Here is a 17612-nt window from a genome sequence, read left to right as displayed (position 1 = left end):
ATGAAATATAAACGTATATGTATTTATTTTCAGAATTTCTTTCAGGTGTAATTGATGCCTTGAACATCTGTAAATGCTGTATTTCCTTTAATAATTATGGCATTATTCTCACTATAAAACTAGCCCAGAGCCAAGTTGTGGGGCAAGAATCTATTGTCTTAAATAAAATACAAAGTTAAAAAGCGTAAACGACAAACTGCTTCAGAACACTAGGTGATGCTGCAGCTCCATTTTCAGATTATGAAACATTCTAGGGTGGCTTCTTGTGCTTTGTGAAAGAAATAAAGCCGCCTTGGTATGGGGAGGTTGATGGATTCAAGTTATCGTGGTTGGATTATGATCTGTCAGTCAGCCTTTTATCTCCAACCCTAATTATTTCTCCTGAGGGTTGAATGCTGAGGTTGTTGGCGGCTGAGGTTATTGTGTGAGATCTGTCGACTGAACAAAAAAATCAGTACAACCTCAGGGAATGTGAGGATGCTCTGCCTAAGTGTGTCAATGCTTTAGTCATCTAGCTCTGAATAGCAGCAAGCTCTGATCATGAGAGGAAGCATCCTTCAAGCAGCAAAGGTGCTTCTTACCTGCTGTCTCCTTCACTCTAGTTTAGCAGTTAATTGTGGACTATCTGCATCTTGTACTCAGCTCTACTTCCTGAAAAAGTCACCATAGAACCAGGAGATATATCTCTATATCACTTCATCTTGAACAAGGAGACACACTGAAGACGGGAAGCCTGGCAGATTGGTTTTAAATCCAGTAAAGCAAAACTTGTGGATGGATTTCATTTGCTTTTGACTTGAAAATTCCGGTATCTACAAAATCCATATCCTGAACGAGGTCTGATATTGAAAAATGAAATCATTTGACACTCGTCGAGTTTTAGGCTAGGTAATATTTTTGGCTTCTCGAAACAGAAAGATGTTTTTGCTCTCAAAAAACTCGACCAATTCAGATGGCAAAATAATGGTGAGAAGGTTCCTGGTAACCTTAAGGCCTTTCAGGTAAGTTTATTTTAAACTTATTTTGTAAAAAAAAAACAGTGACATTTACAGAATTATCTTAAGCACTGAATCGCTTCTAGAGAATTGCTGTGTAATGCAGAACTCGAGTGTGAGGCATTTGCATGAACCAGGACTTGCACTTTGCTGTCATTCCACCAGATGGACTGATGTGTTGTGTCGTTGCAAAATTGTTAGCTTCTCCTTTTGATTTTATAATAAGGAAAACTCTTTTCAGAGGAGGTAGCTGGTCCTCATGGGTCTGGCTCTGTTGCACCTTACGTTCACCCTGAACAATCTGCATGTATTCTCTATATGGTGGGATACAGTTCAAGATCCTGGTCCTCACCTTCAAAGCCCTCCATGGTCTTGCTACCCCCTACTTCTGCGACCTCCTAACTCCCTATCATCCTGCTTGCTCCCTCCGCTCAGTGGGCTCAGGCCTGATTCATGTCCCCCTCCTCGTTCGACTCACTATTGGTGGACGGGCCTTTTGCCACTCTGCCCCCACCCTCTGAAACCCATCCCACAGTCCCTCCGGTTCAACCCCTCCCTTGCCTCCTTCAAGACCCATCTCAAGACCATGCTTTTGATCTCCCTGCATCCCATCCACACTCCCCAACCCCGACCCCCAGCTCGGGTCCGAAACTCTGTCTGTTCAGCGTCTTGGGACATCCTCCCAATGTGAAAGGCGCTTTACAAATGTAACTTTGTTGTTGTTGTTGTTGAATGAAAATGTATAAACTAGGGGGTAAAGAATGCTGGAATACATGCAAAAATGCTTTTGCCCACAAAATATACAATCAATTCACTTTACAGTACATTCTGTGAAACGCTTTGAGATGCCTCGAAGAAGTAATGAGGCGCTATATCAAATGCAAGGATTATTATTACATCAATGGGGGGACTGCTAGGGCTTTGTTCAATGTCGAATATTGCACTTAAAAAATAAATGGTTTGTTTTCAAAAGATTATCTGTGATTGAATCAACATATCAGTGGTTTCTGTCCTCAATGAAAATGAAGCGCAGAATTACTACTTAATATACAGTCAATTCACCTTAGACGTCTCAAAGACGTGATAAGGCGTTTTATTAAGTGGAAGGATTATCATTGTTATTAAGTTAGTCAACTTCCAGGGGATCAGATTGCTTTGATGTTTAGAAATTCACTGCAATGAAATAGGGAACGTCTTTAAAGTGTTCAAGGCTGATGTCTTGCACAAGCGGCGGCATTTCTAATACTCAATAGGCACTTCCAATTTGTAATTCAACACCTGTTGTCGATGCACTGTTTATTTAACAATATGCCGATAACAATATTTAAATGGTGCAAATTGGATCGTGTTTAACAATGTAGGGCCCATGCAGTTAGTGGTAGAAATTGCACACTGCAAACTCTACCATTCCGTTTAAGAATGAATCACTGGTTTGGCAGGAAATGTTAATTTTGTGATCTGCAAGTCCACAATTTCTCAAGGCCTGAAGCCTCCTACATGCTTCACTTGCAGCACATGGTGCAGTGACAAATATAATACGCTGACTGTTGTCTCTGGCACGGGAGCTAAACTCAGATCTTATTGATTTAAGAAAAGCCATTCAGGGATGCACTTTCACGGAATCTCTTGTTGTTTTAAAATACTATCCCCACCCCTATTCCCAGTCTGCAAACTAGGCAGGAAAACTCAACAAAATGAAGCTAACTTCGGTACCATGTTTTAACTTAAACAGAAAGAAAAATGGATTGTACTGTTCAATTGTCTCTCGCCTACCATTAAAAGCATTATTTTTGAAGTATCTCTAAACCTATTGGAGGTACTGTACACAGGTGTGTCAGCCTGGCTCATTTACGAGCACGCTCATCTCCTGAGAACGTTGTGGGTTTAAGTCGGGGCTTGTTGGAGATACCGTCCTTCGGATGATTTGTTAGACCGTCTGTCAGTACAAGATCCCAGAGCGTTATTCGAAAAGACAATGGAGTTTCTCCTGGTGTCCCAGCCAACAGTCTACCAAATAAAATTGGTCATTCACTTGATGGTTTGTGGGTCATTGCAGTGTGCAAAATTAACTGCCTGATTGGCCCAGAAAATACACAATTCCTGCACTTTGCAGTATATCCTGTGAAACGTATATCCTCTGAACAGTACATCCTTTGAAATGCTTTGGGATGTCCACTCAAAGTGAAATGCGCTATACTAGATGTAGGAGAAAAAATTACCTATTGCATTTCTGATCCTAAGTTGTTAAGGTTCAGTATCTCTGTATATTCATCAGGGCTACAAAGCCTGTTATCTTGCTAACAGTATAAGAAATAATCCTCATGTTTGATACAGTGCCCAAAACGTTTCAAAATGCTTCACCAAAATTGCTGCAAAGTGAAAGGAATTTTTTTTCATGGTACAGAAAGGAACAGGGAATATATCTTATTTTTTGGTTATTGCAGAAACAAATTGCTAAGGTAGATTTATGTATGCATTATTTTGTAATTGAAAATTACATTGAAAGTATGCATGTTAAGCTATAAGTACATGCCCAAACAGACTACATATATAAGGTAAACTAGCGAGACAAGCAATACATACAATATGAGGTAATAGTGAGATATACAATATACACAGTATAAGCTACAAAACAGACAGAGAGCATGCGTAAGGTACACACCGTAGTCAGACATGTTTTACGCACTATATTTTCAGTATTAAAGATTCTGTAGTTGTGCAGCAAGATAAGGTGCAGGGTTTCCAAATTTGTATCTCAGTGTGTGATGTGTTTTCTGTCTCCTTTTAGGATATTCGTTGCAGGGATTGGATTCTTCACCCTCTGTTTTATAATGACCTCACTGGGAGGTCAGTTTTCAGGCAAGAGGTTGGGAGAGTCTCCCTTTGGCATCAGACAATTAGGCATCAAACCTGAAGGTAAATGCAAATGTGTGATACGTGCCACAAGATACCGAATACCATCGACTCAAAATGGTGTGAATCATGATAGATTTCAAGGGCATTAGACACCAGCTAGAATCCGAATTTATGGAAGATGTATGAATCACTTAAAACTGATCAAACCACTTGAAGGTCTACCAGGAACCTTTTGCTTTTCCTGCTTTAACACAATTAAAATGGGCAAGTTTCCTTACTCCACACGCCTAATAATAATCCCTCCAAAAAAAAACAATAATAAATTGGTCATTTTCAATCCATGACTGTTTGTGGGACATTGCTGTGCGCAATTGGCTGCCGCGTTCGCCCACAAATATACAGTCAATTCACTTTACAGTGTGTTCTGTGAAGTGCTTTGGGACGTCCTCCCGACGTGAAAAGCGCTATATCAAATGCAAGGATTATTATTATTATTATTATTAAATGCCTTTGTTCATTGTATAACACCAGTGAATGAAGCTCTCCAGTGGATCAGTACCTTGGTACATTTATTGCGCTCAGCATTGTTTGGAAGCCGTGTGTTCCTTCCTTGTGTTCTTGCGCGTGATCAACTACTGACCTTGTGCGTTTGAGGGATCCTGAGTGGCAGGTTGACATATTCATTCAGGACGAATAGAAAATAGGAGTTGAAACACATTATGCTAGCCTAGTTCCCAGCATCTATCTTAGAGTAGCGCACTCAAGCGATGGGAATGGTTTGCTTTCTCCACTCTTTCAAACCAGGGAATAAATACAGTGTAGTTACCTTAGAAGGCAACAAGATAAGAACGGGAAAGGATGAGCTTTTAGATTTATTTGATCTTCATCTTTGGAAACCACAAAACATGGGTAATCACAAACACAAATTCAGCATCTCCTTTAAGTAGATTGACTAGAATCAGATGTGTATTGTTAACATCGGCAAACCACAGAACATGAAGAATTTCTAACTGCTACAGAAACTTTCAACTTTAGGAATGAGGATTTTTTGAGAGCACAAGTAAGGTGGTGGACTGGATCAGAAATTTTGGAAGGAAGGAGGACAGGAAAAAATAGAAACCTTTCAAAAAGTGCGATTGCTCGAAGAAGTCTTTTAGGTCAAGAATTAGCTGGGTTTGAATAGATGGCAATTGGTCAGAAAACTTCTTTCATTCTATCAGAAATACATCAGCATTAACCACCCAAAATATGATAATAATAATAATAATAAATTCTAATGTGAATTTAAATTGCAAGGAGTTGTTTCCTCTGAAATACAAATCATAATCCTTGCATTTGATATAGCGCCTTATCACATTGTCGAGAGGTCTCAAAGCACTTTACAGACTACACTGTAAAGTGTAGTGACTGTATGTTTTGTGGGTGAAACGCGGCAGCCAATTGCACACTGCAAAATATAACTGGTTAATATGTAACCTATGATCTGCTAAATTTTGCATCATTCAGTACACTTATCCATTACCTGAACAGGTTTTAAATCATTTAGAGAATAATGAATACCCGGGAGTTATTAAAAGGTAGACCAGTTTACAGAGACCACCTAAATCTTGAGATGAGATTACATCCTTGATTACATCAATTATTAGTGATGTTAGCGTTTGAATTTTGTTACGTGCTTACTTGTTTCTCGGTCAGTTTTTGTGCTGCCAGCAGCTGGCAGTGTGGGTATCATCTGTCAGTGTGTTCCACATACTCTTGAGAAATGGTGACCTTCACACATACAGATTCATGATTATACCATTAGTGTAGCAGCTTTATCAAGAAGTGAAACCTGTAGAGGACTCCCAGGAACTTTTGGTTCCACAATTTAATATGCTGTACATAGTTTCACCCAGTGTTAGGAAGCACGGCAGAATTGTACAAGTTCAAAGGCACCTGCAAGTAAACTTTGAGCAGATCAGTTGTAAGACAATTAATTACAAAATCATGGCAATTTTAAAAATCGCTGTAGATGTTAAGAACATATAGAGGAAGGAATGAAGGCCATTCAACCCTAGACAGCTTGGGATCACTTTCATTTCCTTGCCTCAGCCTCAAGTCCCGGAGTACGTGTCCGAATGAGACAATAAACAATCATAATTGTACTAACTGGTGATATATCTGATGTACGTGTGATTAGGATTAGCACAGTTTGTCGATTGGGACATTAAAAAAGAATTGGACAAGCACAAGTACAGAAAGGGTATCAGATACTATGGGGAAAAGCAGAGAATTGGTATTAGGATGGATGGTTTCTTGGAGGAGTCAACACCGACAAGGAAAAAATGTGCCAAATGGCCTCCTCCTGTTTTGTATATTTCTGTGGTCAGTGTGAGAATAGTGGGGGTCAAGTCTGTAGTGTTCCTAAATGTGTTCTGTTCCTTACCATTAGAATTGAACATATTTAAGAATGCTACAAACTTTACCGCTGTATGTGGTTTACTCAAGGCAGGAGTGAGCATTGCATCTGAATTTGCGACGTGACCACCCCTATAAGAAAATAGCAATCACCTGTGCATTGGGATATCTTGCGGTTTCAGGTTCTTCATGCATGGCGCCGTGTTAGTCTTGTCTCAGTGTTCGGTAGGCCGGAGTTGGCAGCTGGTCTCAACTGGAAGAATGACACTCAACGGGTAGGTGTTTGAGTGCTCTCGGGGTGGTTTATTGTTTCCTTCTGTTTACAGTTTTTGTCTCTATTCCATGGTCTAGTGGCTTTTGTCCTTGACTGAGTTCTATGACTGTTTAATTGGGGGAAGGCTCTGCACCGCAATTCCAGGGTGGACTAGTGGACGTGTGTGGATCGGGGAAATCTTCGAGAATTTAGCTTTATTTTCTGGCGATCTGGCAGATTTATCCAGATCTCTTTCCTCAGTCTTGAAGACGTGATAAGGCGCTATATCAAATGCAAGGATTATTAGTATTAAAAGCGAGGCTTGTATCTCAATCACTTCAGTCAGATCTCACCTAAGCCTTCTCTTTGGTACAAATATTCCCAGCTTTGGCATAAATCGCAAATAATCGCATAAATAAGCCACATTTTTACTGCTAACACAAAGGGCTATTAATACATTGAATGTTTAGGATCCAAACACTGAGTTGCAGTGGGATATTATTATTGTAGGAAGATTCCTTTCCTGAAAAAAAATGCTGTGCTGTCTGCAACTACGTAGAATAACCTTCTTATTGTTCCTCTGTAGGTACTGCTTTATGTTTTGTTGTATAATAATAATGAATTGTCTCAGTGTTATTCACAGCTCTCCCTTGCTACGTTGTTTAAAATGTGCTTTGTGTCAACTCTTCATTGTGTTTAAGCTGCCTCCGCACTAATTAGTTTTGCGCTCTCTTTTTTTGGATTTCTCTTGGTCTCTTGTCTTCACCCAAAGCTGTTTTCTTTTTCTGGTGCGTTCACTTTCTCTCGCTCATATAGATTCATCTGTCTTTCTTGCAACTGGTCTTGTCACATTGCAGAATGGGGAAAAAATGGCCCTGGAGGTAGGGATGATCATCATCATCCCTTTATCCTCTGAAGGTCAAATAAATATTGTCCATTTTGGGAAGCAAAATGAATTAGATTTGAGTGACCCAATTAGACATCAAGAATCAGTGCTGACCTGTAACTCAAATTAACCCCAAATTTTCTGCTCCCTTTAGCCATTGCTGCCCTATTTCCCCTCTCATGCTTCTTGATTTCCTATTCATTTGTGCTCTTTGTATGTTTCTAACTTACATCCAGTCCCACTCTAAACTCCCTTGTCTAATTATCTCTTAGGTATCTCTTCACTCCCTCTTCCTCTGTCTTTGCTAATTCCACCTTTCTCTCTGCCTCCTTTAGCCTACACTCCACCATCCTCATTTATAACCAGACTGATCTGCACTATAATCTTATGAGACAGACATTTATGGCCATCAGCCGTTATTGATTTCGTATATTTTCTTCTGAAAACTTTGTTCTTGAACATCGTCCTCTGGACATTTATTCAGATTCGCCAGAAGAGTATGATGAGCATCAAGCGTCAAAATAAACTTATAAGCTGCAGCTTTTTTTTCAAGGGGAAAAACATGTTCTCTGAGTGGTCTAGGCACAACAGGTAGTTTCCGCCAGTGGGTTCAGCTAGCAATGTCAAAACAAGTTTACCTTTCCTGTTTGAAATGTTAGGTTTAAAAGGATTTGTCAGAACATTGTCATCAAAAAGTACTGAAAGCTTTTAGCACAGTAAGGTCTATAATTAGATACCTTCTCCCGCATCGAGATAAGAGTTTCAGAGGGCGACCTGCGACAGAAAATGTTGCTTCCCGGCCATCCGTTTCCTTCAACAAAAAGGATTGATGTTAGCAGTCCGGGATTTGGGTATTTATAGTGTGCATGTCTGCCTTTCACATGCGTTTCGAGCTTCGTAACTATCAGGAACCAGGTTTGAAGAGTGAGAGTCACTTGGGCAAATATATACAGTCGCCCACAAAATATACTTTACAGAATAATCTGTGAATCGCTTTGAGACGTCTCGAAGACATAATTAGGCACTATATCAAATGCAAGGCTTATTATTACGTATAAAGACTAGTGTCTTAACCAATATAGGGGTGAAACATATACTTAAAAATTCGATAGTGTGGGGTTACAGCTTTTCCTTCAGCTGGTGTCAGTAAGCGGGAAATTAGGATTTGAACTTTACATATACCAGATCATTAAATTGTGTCGATAGCTGGTCATTTTACTGTTACAGTTACACTAAAGTTACATTTGAGGTATTCTTATCTGTTTTGCAAGGGTTATCTGTTTTGTGTTGGTTGCTGTGTTAAGAGAGACACTGCTTTATCCAGTTTGAATTTTATACCTGCTTTGGGGGTCAATTCTGTCGGCAAATAAACAAATAAGCTGCTGCCTACAAAACAGTCACTACACTTTGCAGGAAAATCTTGGGAGATGTTTCGAAATATGATAAAGCCCTATGTCAAAGATTAATCATTAAAGAGAGGGATGTCCTAGCCCCTTTATGGGCAAGTTTCCTTACTCCACACGGTTAATAATAATCGCTCAAGAAAAAAAACAATAATAAATTGGGCATTTTCAATCCCCGACTGTTTGTGGGACGCTGCTGTGCGCAATTTGGCTGCGCGTTTCGCCCACAAATATAGAGTCAATTCACTTTACAGTATATTCTGTGAAGCGCTTTGAGACGTCTAGAAGTCATGAAAAGCATTATACCAAATGTAAGGATTATTATTAATATTATATGGTGAATCACCTCTTGGAGGCAGCTGGAATTTCCCAGTATGTACTGTTAAACCTTGCATTTGCTAAAGTGCCTTATCGCATCATCGAGACATCTCAAAGCTTCTTCACAAGATTTACTGTAAAGTGTAGTGACTGTGTATTTGTAGGTGAACGAGGGAAACAATTTGTGCACAGCAGTGTCCCACAAACAGCCATGAAGCGAGTGACCAATTTTATCAGGGGATTATTGGGCAGGACATTGGGAGTATATCCGGCAAAATTCTTTGGGATATCCTCCCGACGTGAAAGGAGCTGTAGCAAATGTAAGAATTATTATTTTTGTTGTGAACTCCCGTCACTTTTGGAACAATGCCACGGGATCGGTAACGTACACGGATATCTGCGGACACAGGATAATCCCACCACAGCATTTTGTTCTCAGCCTCTTCAAATCCTGTTATATTTGTAAATATGCTGTGGACATTTATTGTGAGAAACCTGAAGCTTGCTTTATCCTTTCAAAGCTTACTATCTGTTTCAATTTCACAAGCAAAATCGCAATTAATTTACACCTCTGGAAATTAAGGCAGCTGTGAAGCCACCGGCCTTTGAAAAGCCGTATGCTTTTAAAGTGATATGGACATAAACTCAAAATTGACCTGCTGATCTATAAAAGCTTCGACGACACACAGGAAGTGGACGCAGGTCGCTTCTCATCTCCCTCTGTCATTGCTGAACAGATTGCTGCATCAAATTGATGTACGTCAATAGTTATTTTGGGGTTGTTTCGAAATAAAGGCTCAGCCAAAGCAACGTGACTGGAGGCTGAAAGAAATTGTTAAGAAGGTGGTTTGGATAACACAGGCATTGGCTCCTGTTACCTACAATACCTTGGAATGAGTCCAATGTGTGACGCTGCTGTGCCCTTCGCCTGTTAGTGTGCGCGAGTGTTGCTAATTTATGATTTTTTTGAAAATAAATATTTATTTATAAATATAATATTTAGTACAACAGAAATCCCAAACAAACACGACATCTTCTGTTACAATTTTTTTTCCCTTTTCTCCCGATAGATACAAAAAAAAATTCCGTTGTTTACGGTACATTCCTCAGGTTGGACACACGTTTTTTTTGGGGGGGGGGGGAAACGCTCCCTTTAACACAGTCAGGAGTCACCACTGTGTACACACGTGTGCGCCCGCACACACCCTGATAAGGCGCACTTTCCGCTTTCGAAAGGTGCCCCGATGTGCACCGTACTCGCACGTGTTTACCGTACATACGTTTTCGGGACGCTCTTTGGTTACATCTCGAGCGTCTTTCTGTACCCTTACTTCAGGCTGCTGATGGTATTTGGTTCCTCTTTAGGTTATGGGCAATTAAAAGCTATTTGAGGAGTCCGCAGTGTAGCAAAATCCACTTCACACTACAGTGACTGTGAATCCCAGCATTGCCTGACACTGTGTAATGTGTTCACTACCACACACACACATACGCACATACGCACACACACACCATACCTCGGGGAAGAAAATCATAATGCATAATGCACATTTTGCCTTGTAGCCAGTTTGCTTCATGACGCCTGAAGAGAAAGCAGGCATTAACTGCCCTGAAGATGGACACATCACTCGCTCAATTTCCCTGTTTTAGCAGCTGTAGGAGACAAGAAACTTTACATTGGTATTGAGTAACACCTCATTATAACACCTTCTGATGCAGTATAACCTCACACTCCACTTACGTCTCCCTGAAGGAAATCATAATGAACCCTCTCTAACTAGGCAGACATTCTAACAAGATTTTTCGCTAGCTTTTTATTCCCAGTACAGAGCTGCATAGGGTGGCAACTGTAGGGAAGAAAAATCAGAGCCAAAAGAGCCAAGTTTCCTATTAGCTGCGGCAGATCCTTGTCACACTTCAATCGGTGCTGTGCAAAATAAGGAGTAATTCATGGCAGTAAATTTAAGAGTTGGTTAGGTTAGATACGTCACCTGTGATATGATTAGAATTCAGTCTGTCTCTATGAAAACCTAAGTGTGGTGTAGAATCACCATTTTGTTCAGGAACCACTTAACCCAAATGGTTATCTTTTATTTACTCGTGGTGTCAGCTGCAGTAAGACCTGGGCTCGAAGAAGCAGTCTTAATGGAGTAACACGGGGATGATGACAGCAGCGCTCAATTGCATGTTCCAAGCAGTGGAAAAGAGAGTAAAGACTGTAAATTATTATTATTATTAAAATTATCATTTGTTTCTACATTTTTTACTCATTTTGGTTCTTCGACATTTTCTATCAGACATTTAGACAAGGAAATAATAATGATAATGGTATAATAATCCTTGCATTTGATGTAATGCCTTATTATGTTGTCAAAACACCTCAAAGTGCACCACAGGATTTTACTGTAAAGTGTGGTGACTGTGTACCTCTAATTCACGCTGAGCAACGAGCAATTGGCTCACAAACTGCACCTTGGATTTACGATAGCCTGTGATCATATTGGGAATAGGTATGCCAAGTAATAATAATAAATAATAATAATAATCCTTGCAATTGATACACGTTTTTGAGACGTCTCAAAACACTTCACAGGATATACTGTAAAGGGAATTGACGGAATATTTTGTGGGCAAAACGTGGCAGCCAATTGTGCAGTGTCTCACAAGCAGTCGAGGATTGAAGTGACCAATTTTTTATTTTTGTTTGAAGGAATTATTACCCCCGGAAAAGTGATCCGCCAATCGACTAACAACCGGGTTGCTACTTACTGCTAGGTAATCAGAGGTGTATGGAGTAAGGAAACTTTCCCAAGGTTTCACCCTGCCGGGAATCGAACCCGGGTCTCTCGCTTGCGAGGCGAGCGCTCTAACCACTGAGCCACAGGACTCCACATGGTAAAGATGGAGAAGTTCAAGAGGAAACAAAAAAACAAAGAGCAAACAGGAGATGTATTTTGGAAATGAGAGGCTCACCAAAGGAATTCATGTTTACCCCATCTTAGATTTCAATTCCCTGCTGAGAAACCTCCCCAAATAGACTCTTCGAGGGTTTGTTGCTCTGAGACGTCAATGTGCCCAAGACAAGCGTGCTCCTAAAAAGGACATAATTTCTCCTTCCTAGGTTTTCCAGCCGCCAAAACGGCAGAACGAATTCTAGTTTCAGATGCTACATCAAGTTTGCCGATCCAATAGCAATTTAAGCATCTGCAAATCCTGACAGTCTCCTCGCCCACTGCACAGCCATATTTCTGCTTACCCAACTGTACTCTGCACTTCTGCAGCTGGGTATGAGCGCAGGAGAAAGCTCCCAATTAGCATAGGTCTGCAGGGAAGCCTGGAAAAGCAGTAAAAATGAGAATTGGGTAGCAATGTTGACAGATTGGCTTCGTGCCATGATAAAAATGTCTATAAGATAGGAAGTTGAATTTCCCTGCAAGGCCTCATAGACCCTAATATTGAAATAACAAACCTGTACTGGCGTTAAATAAAGGCAGCTGTGGACAATGCAGTTGCGCACAGGACAATGCAAATCTTCAGCACAGTCTCACAGTAAGCTCAATAAACAGCTTCAATCACCTCAGGGAGAAACGTTACCTGCACTGTAAGTTACATTTCATCAGTCACCTTTACAATCTTCTACTATTTCTATTCTGGACAGATGGCACATTTTTTTTTAGAGATGTAAAACAGGACCTAACATTTTTATTTTGATATACGTTGCTCCGAGCTCTGTTCAGAACAGGAAGCAATGGAGTGTGTTATTCGACTAATTCATGTGCATGAACAAACGTTTTTAGCGCTGAGTGTTTTTGACAGATATATGCATTGTGCGGAGAAATTGAGAAATAGATACTTTACTTGACTCCACCATTGCCCGACCCAGAAGTAACAGTGTCTGCTCCCAACTGAGCCAACATCCAAAGAAACCACAATAGATAACCTGAAAGGAAAGGAGAGTGCTTAAATACTGAAAAAAGCAGGAATATCACAATGAAGAAAAGGCATCTTTCTTCTCCACCTGGTACCAGTGGAGGAGAAGGTGACCTTACTTTGGGAGGGGGACAGGGGGCAACAACAACAACTTGCAATTACACAGCACCCCTCACGCAGGGTAGCGTCCCAGAGCGGAGCACTACAGGGGGAGTGGGGAGGTGACCGTAGGCACAGTCAAAGGTCTTCAGGCGTGACCTAAAGATGGCGAAGGAAGGGGCAAGGCGGAGGGATAGAGGAAGAGTGTGCCGGAGTTTCGGGGCAACGACAAAGGAAGGCAACGTGAACACATAAGCTTGTTTTTTGTGCGTCTCCAGCTATAGAAAGCAATAGATCGAAATTGATTTCCTGTTGTGAAACGCTTCACTCTCGGGAGTCTTGCGACTTTGCTCTCGGCGGCTTGCGTTTCTGTCTGGTGTCATTTTAATGGCATCAGGTACTGCGGCAGGAAACAGCCAGTGACATCTGTCCCTCCCTCACTTTACAATTCCTCGTATAATTTATCAAGGCTTGTCACCTGAGTCTCACGTGCCCTTTGCCATTTCCAATTAATGTTTAGCTCTTCATGAGGATCTCCTTCTCCTCCTCAGTTGAGCTCAGTCCTCAGTTCAAGTGCTCTGGGACACTACATAAAAAGTTGTTGTTGTTATTGTTGTGGTTGTTGATCAGCTTATTAATAGCGTGCCTTTCCTGGGGGTGGAGTAATTTGACCAGACTATGCTAACTGGAAGGGTTTGTATTATAATAGAGTGGGAGATATGAAGGCCAACGTCAACTTCACCTACTCATCACAAAGGGATTAATACTACAATCTTTCATTGAAACCTGCACCTTTGCAATTTCTCTGCATTTGTACTTGCCTGCTAGCCACAAATTCTTTCAGCTTTCACTACCTGTGACATGAAGCATTGCTACTGCTCAATAATATTGCTTGGAACACACCGAAACAGCAAGCAAAGGTGTCACGTGCCCAGACCCTGCTGATAAAAACGTTAATGTCGGCCTTAAATCCATCCACTTCAGCTCAGGGAGTCCGGTGCGAAATATGTGACAGAAAATCCATTGCATGCAACAGTGTTAGCAAAACCAAATGGTGTTATTTGTTCATTGCTGTGCGCAATTGGCTGCCCCGTTTCTCCCCCAAAATAATCAGTTAATTCACTTTACAGTAAATTCTGTGAAGCGCTTTGAGAAGCATGAACAACGTGATAAGGCGCTATATCAAATGCAAGGATTATTATTATTGTTATTATTATTATTAATTATTATTATTATTATTATCTGAGCAATGGCCAGAGAAGCCAAACAGTGCATAGTCCATGATGATCAATTATTATTTTAAATTCCTGGATTTATTAATTAACATTTAATTCATTAAAAAATATATATTTTGTAAATGTGAAAATTACTATTTTACCCATTGGATTGTCTTTAAATCCAAATTTACAATGTTTCCTTGCTGAAGAAACTGTACTGGAAGATAAAGGTTGACTTTTTGAATTGGAACTGCTTGTGTGCAGTGTCTGCATTGTCACCCCCTGTCTACTTGTTGCTGTATTCCCTGCTTCCCTGCTCTGATCATTCCCCAGTGTCTACCGATGCTGGAAGCTACCTGACAGCTGGATTCCCTCCCTTGTTCCTGTTCTAATCCCCACTGTCCCCCAGGTTGTGACCTGCTTTCTTTCCTTTCTTCCACGGATATCTACTGCAAAGTATATGCAACCAGTGCCTACCTCTGTCTGACGCTGGCTGTGTCTTCTTTTTCGTTCCCATTTTCTTCATTGGTCTTATTGATAGGCAAACAGAGCTAGAATTCGCCAACACTTTTGGATGTGTGTTTTTTTACTGCCTAAAACTCTTATTTGATGCTTTCTTTTCTTCCCATTGAGAAACCTTAAGAAATTAAGTTCTATCTGACCTCAGTGTGACTACAGGAATGTGCTAATACAAAAGCAGCTGGGTGGCAATGCTAGTTTCTTGGGGTTTAGCATCAGAAGAGACCCGGAGTTAAATTGCGCATTGTGTATGTTTGTTGTCGAGGGAGGTAAATAAATATGAAAATAATCCTTACAGCTGATATAGCACCTTGTCATGCCATTGAGACATCTCAAAGTGCTTCACGGAATATGCTGTGAAGTGGAGCGACTGTGTATTTGTAGGTGAATGCGGCAGCCCAATTGTGCACAATTTTGGCTGTTCCACCAACAGCAATGAAAAGAATGATCGATTTTATTTGAGGGATCGCAGGCCACCAGGAGAAACTCCTTACTCTTTCGAGTAGTGTCATGTGATCTTCATAGTCCACCTGAGCAGGCAGACAGGACCTCGGTTTAACGTCCCATCCGAAGGACGGCACCTCCGACAGGTGCAGCACATCCCACCACTGCATTGGAGTGTCAGCCTAGACTACATGAATATAGTCGCGATGTGGGAGTTGAACCCATAAGCTTCTGACTCAGAGATGAGAGTGATACCAACTGAGACAGCCTGACATACTGAAGACTGGCAAAACCATTAAAAAAAAGGCGGGAGGTGGAATGGAGTGCTTAATGTGATTGCTCTCCTGCAGTTCCTGCAACAGGGGTGGATATTTTCTCGCTCATTATATGCTGGAAGTTCACACAGTGCACTCTGTAGGAAAACCTATCAGCATTGCTCAATCAGGGTGACTAATACACTCTAGGACTCTGTGTACCGTTTGTTCTCTGACTCAGTGTTATTTGTGAAAACAGTACAAAGAAAACGTTTGGAATATTTGACGTGATTTCCTTGATGTTAAGTGTAATTTTGAATCAGGCTTTGTGTGCCCAATACATTGTGTGCCCAATACCACTTTTTTCGATAAGTGGTATTATTCACATACTGACTAAGGAAAGTAATGTGCATTTCAGTCAACGGTTCTCTCTCTGACGTGTTGAAACCATCGAAACCACATCTGACACCACAATTAACGTAAACTCTTCTGTAGTTGTTACATAAATTCCCGAGGCAGGTATCTGAATAAAACTTCAACCGTTGCCAGAAAAAAGATATTTTTTTTTGCTAAATACTTTATATAAAATGGCCGGAAAAAGAAACATTGATAAACCTAGGCATTTTCCAACTGCTCGTGATCAAGAGCAGGAATCCTAACTGAAGTTTCCTGCTCTTGTCCGATAGCACTCATGTTCATCGAAGGAGTTCTTCTCTTGCCTTTCCTATGATCAGACCAGGAATCAAACCTTTTCTGAACTTTTTAAATCGGGCCCACGTTACGTTGTGGGCAAAGCTGGTGAAGCAATGGGAACTGTTGTGAAGCATTTTAAGACAAAATGCAACATAAAGTGCAAATATTGAACCCTTTTAAAATTTGTGCTTTCTTTGCATATTAAACAAAACATGGAAATAAGATTTATTCAAGGCCCGTGGGAGTCTTGCTGTCAACAAGCAGGAACATTGAGTGATCCAAACACAATATGTATCTAAATGTTATGCAAATTAGATTTCCTAATATAGGAGTCTCTGTGAAGGCTGCGACATCAAATGTACATTTCATGCCCTGTTAAAGATTTAAATTGTAATAAGTTTTTCATAGGCAAAAGGCAAAGCAGATTGCTATAAACATGACTTCATGGGAAGGTAATAATTATCGGTTGATAAGCATCGTGGGACCATCGTAAGCAAACAAATGAACCTGTGTTATCATTTTATTACACCACTGATCATTCTAATCTTGATACAAGAGACATAACGGGCATAAAACACGCAATATGATCACATCAAGTGTTTTGGTTGTTCACACCGATATTCTACAATGATCATGTGATATTCGAATGATAGATGACTGAGGAAATGGAACATGGCATTTTTTATATATACAAATGTGTGCAGAAATACACTGGGCCAATTCAGAGTTCATAGCAGGTTAAAACAATCTGCAGGATCTTGGGTGCAATGCCATGCCACAATATTAGCAAGCCGTCTATTTATTATTATTATTATTATTATTATTATTATTATCAATAATAAAAAAAATGGGGGAAATCCAAAATGGATGATGCATGATCAGAATTTAATTTACTGTGAGGTTGATTAAGTGGGTGTCTCAGCCTTAGGGGTTGAGAGGTCAGAGGGTGACTTGTGTACTGGGATCTAACCAAGGACAAGTGGAACTCACCACTGACAGACCACACGATTGCCCTCTGGTAAGACTTCAATGCAGAAGCATAGCAAAGTCCAAAATCCAAGGCTTCCGAAATGCTTCTTTGTTAATTTTTTGTATATCCCAAACTACCTTTACTTGAGTGCACAAGTAAAGCAGGTCTGGCTGATGTTAGTCAGTTGCATTTTAATAATAATCCTTGCATTTGATAGAGCACCATATCATGTCACTGAGACGTCTCAAAGCGCTTCACAGAATATACTGTAAAGTGAATTGACTACATTTTGTGTGTGAAACACGGCAGCCAATTGCACACAGTAGTGTCCCACAACAGTCGTGGTTTGAGTGACCAAATTATAATTTATTTATTTTT

At 40.5% G+C, this 17612-nt stretch overlaps 1 protein-coding gene and 1 non-coding gene across 2 annotated transcripts in view; one reads left to right on the top strand and one right to left on the bottom strand.

Annotated features, from left to right (window-relative positions):
- Window positions 1-271: 271 nt before the first annotated feature.
- The window catches only part of LOC103175452 (alpha-1,6-mannosylglycoprotein 6-beta-N-acetylglucosaminyltransferase B), a 231129-nt gene continuing 213788 nt past the window's right edge, over window positions 272-17612 (top strand). The window contains exons 1-2 of the mRNA XM_042342522.1: window positions 272-1001; window positions 3784-3911. Coding sequence (XP_042198456.1) covers window positions 919-1001; window positions 3784-3911 — 211 coding nt within the window. The 5' untranslated portion in view covers window positions 272-918. The remainder of the gene's footprint in view (window positions 1002-3783; window positions 3912-17612) is intronic.
- On the bottom strand, window positions 11925-11996 carry trnaa-cgc. The gene has a single exon. It is a non-coding gene; the product is annotated as a tRNA-Ala (tRNA).

This window comes from Callorhinchus milii, unplaced genomic scaffold (assembly GCF_018977255.1).
Source record: "Callorhinchus milii isolate IMCB2004 unplaced genomic scaffold, IMCB_Cmil_1.0 Scaffold20, whole genome shotgun sequence".
Taxonomy (NCBI): Eukaryota; Metazoa; Chordata; class Chondrichthyes; order Chimaeriformes; family Callorhinchidae; genus Callorhinchus; species Callorhinchus milii.
The sequence above is the reverse complement of the archived record's forward strand: the minus strand, read 5'-3'. Positions and strand labels throughout refer to the sequence as shown.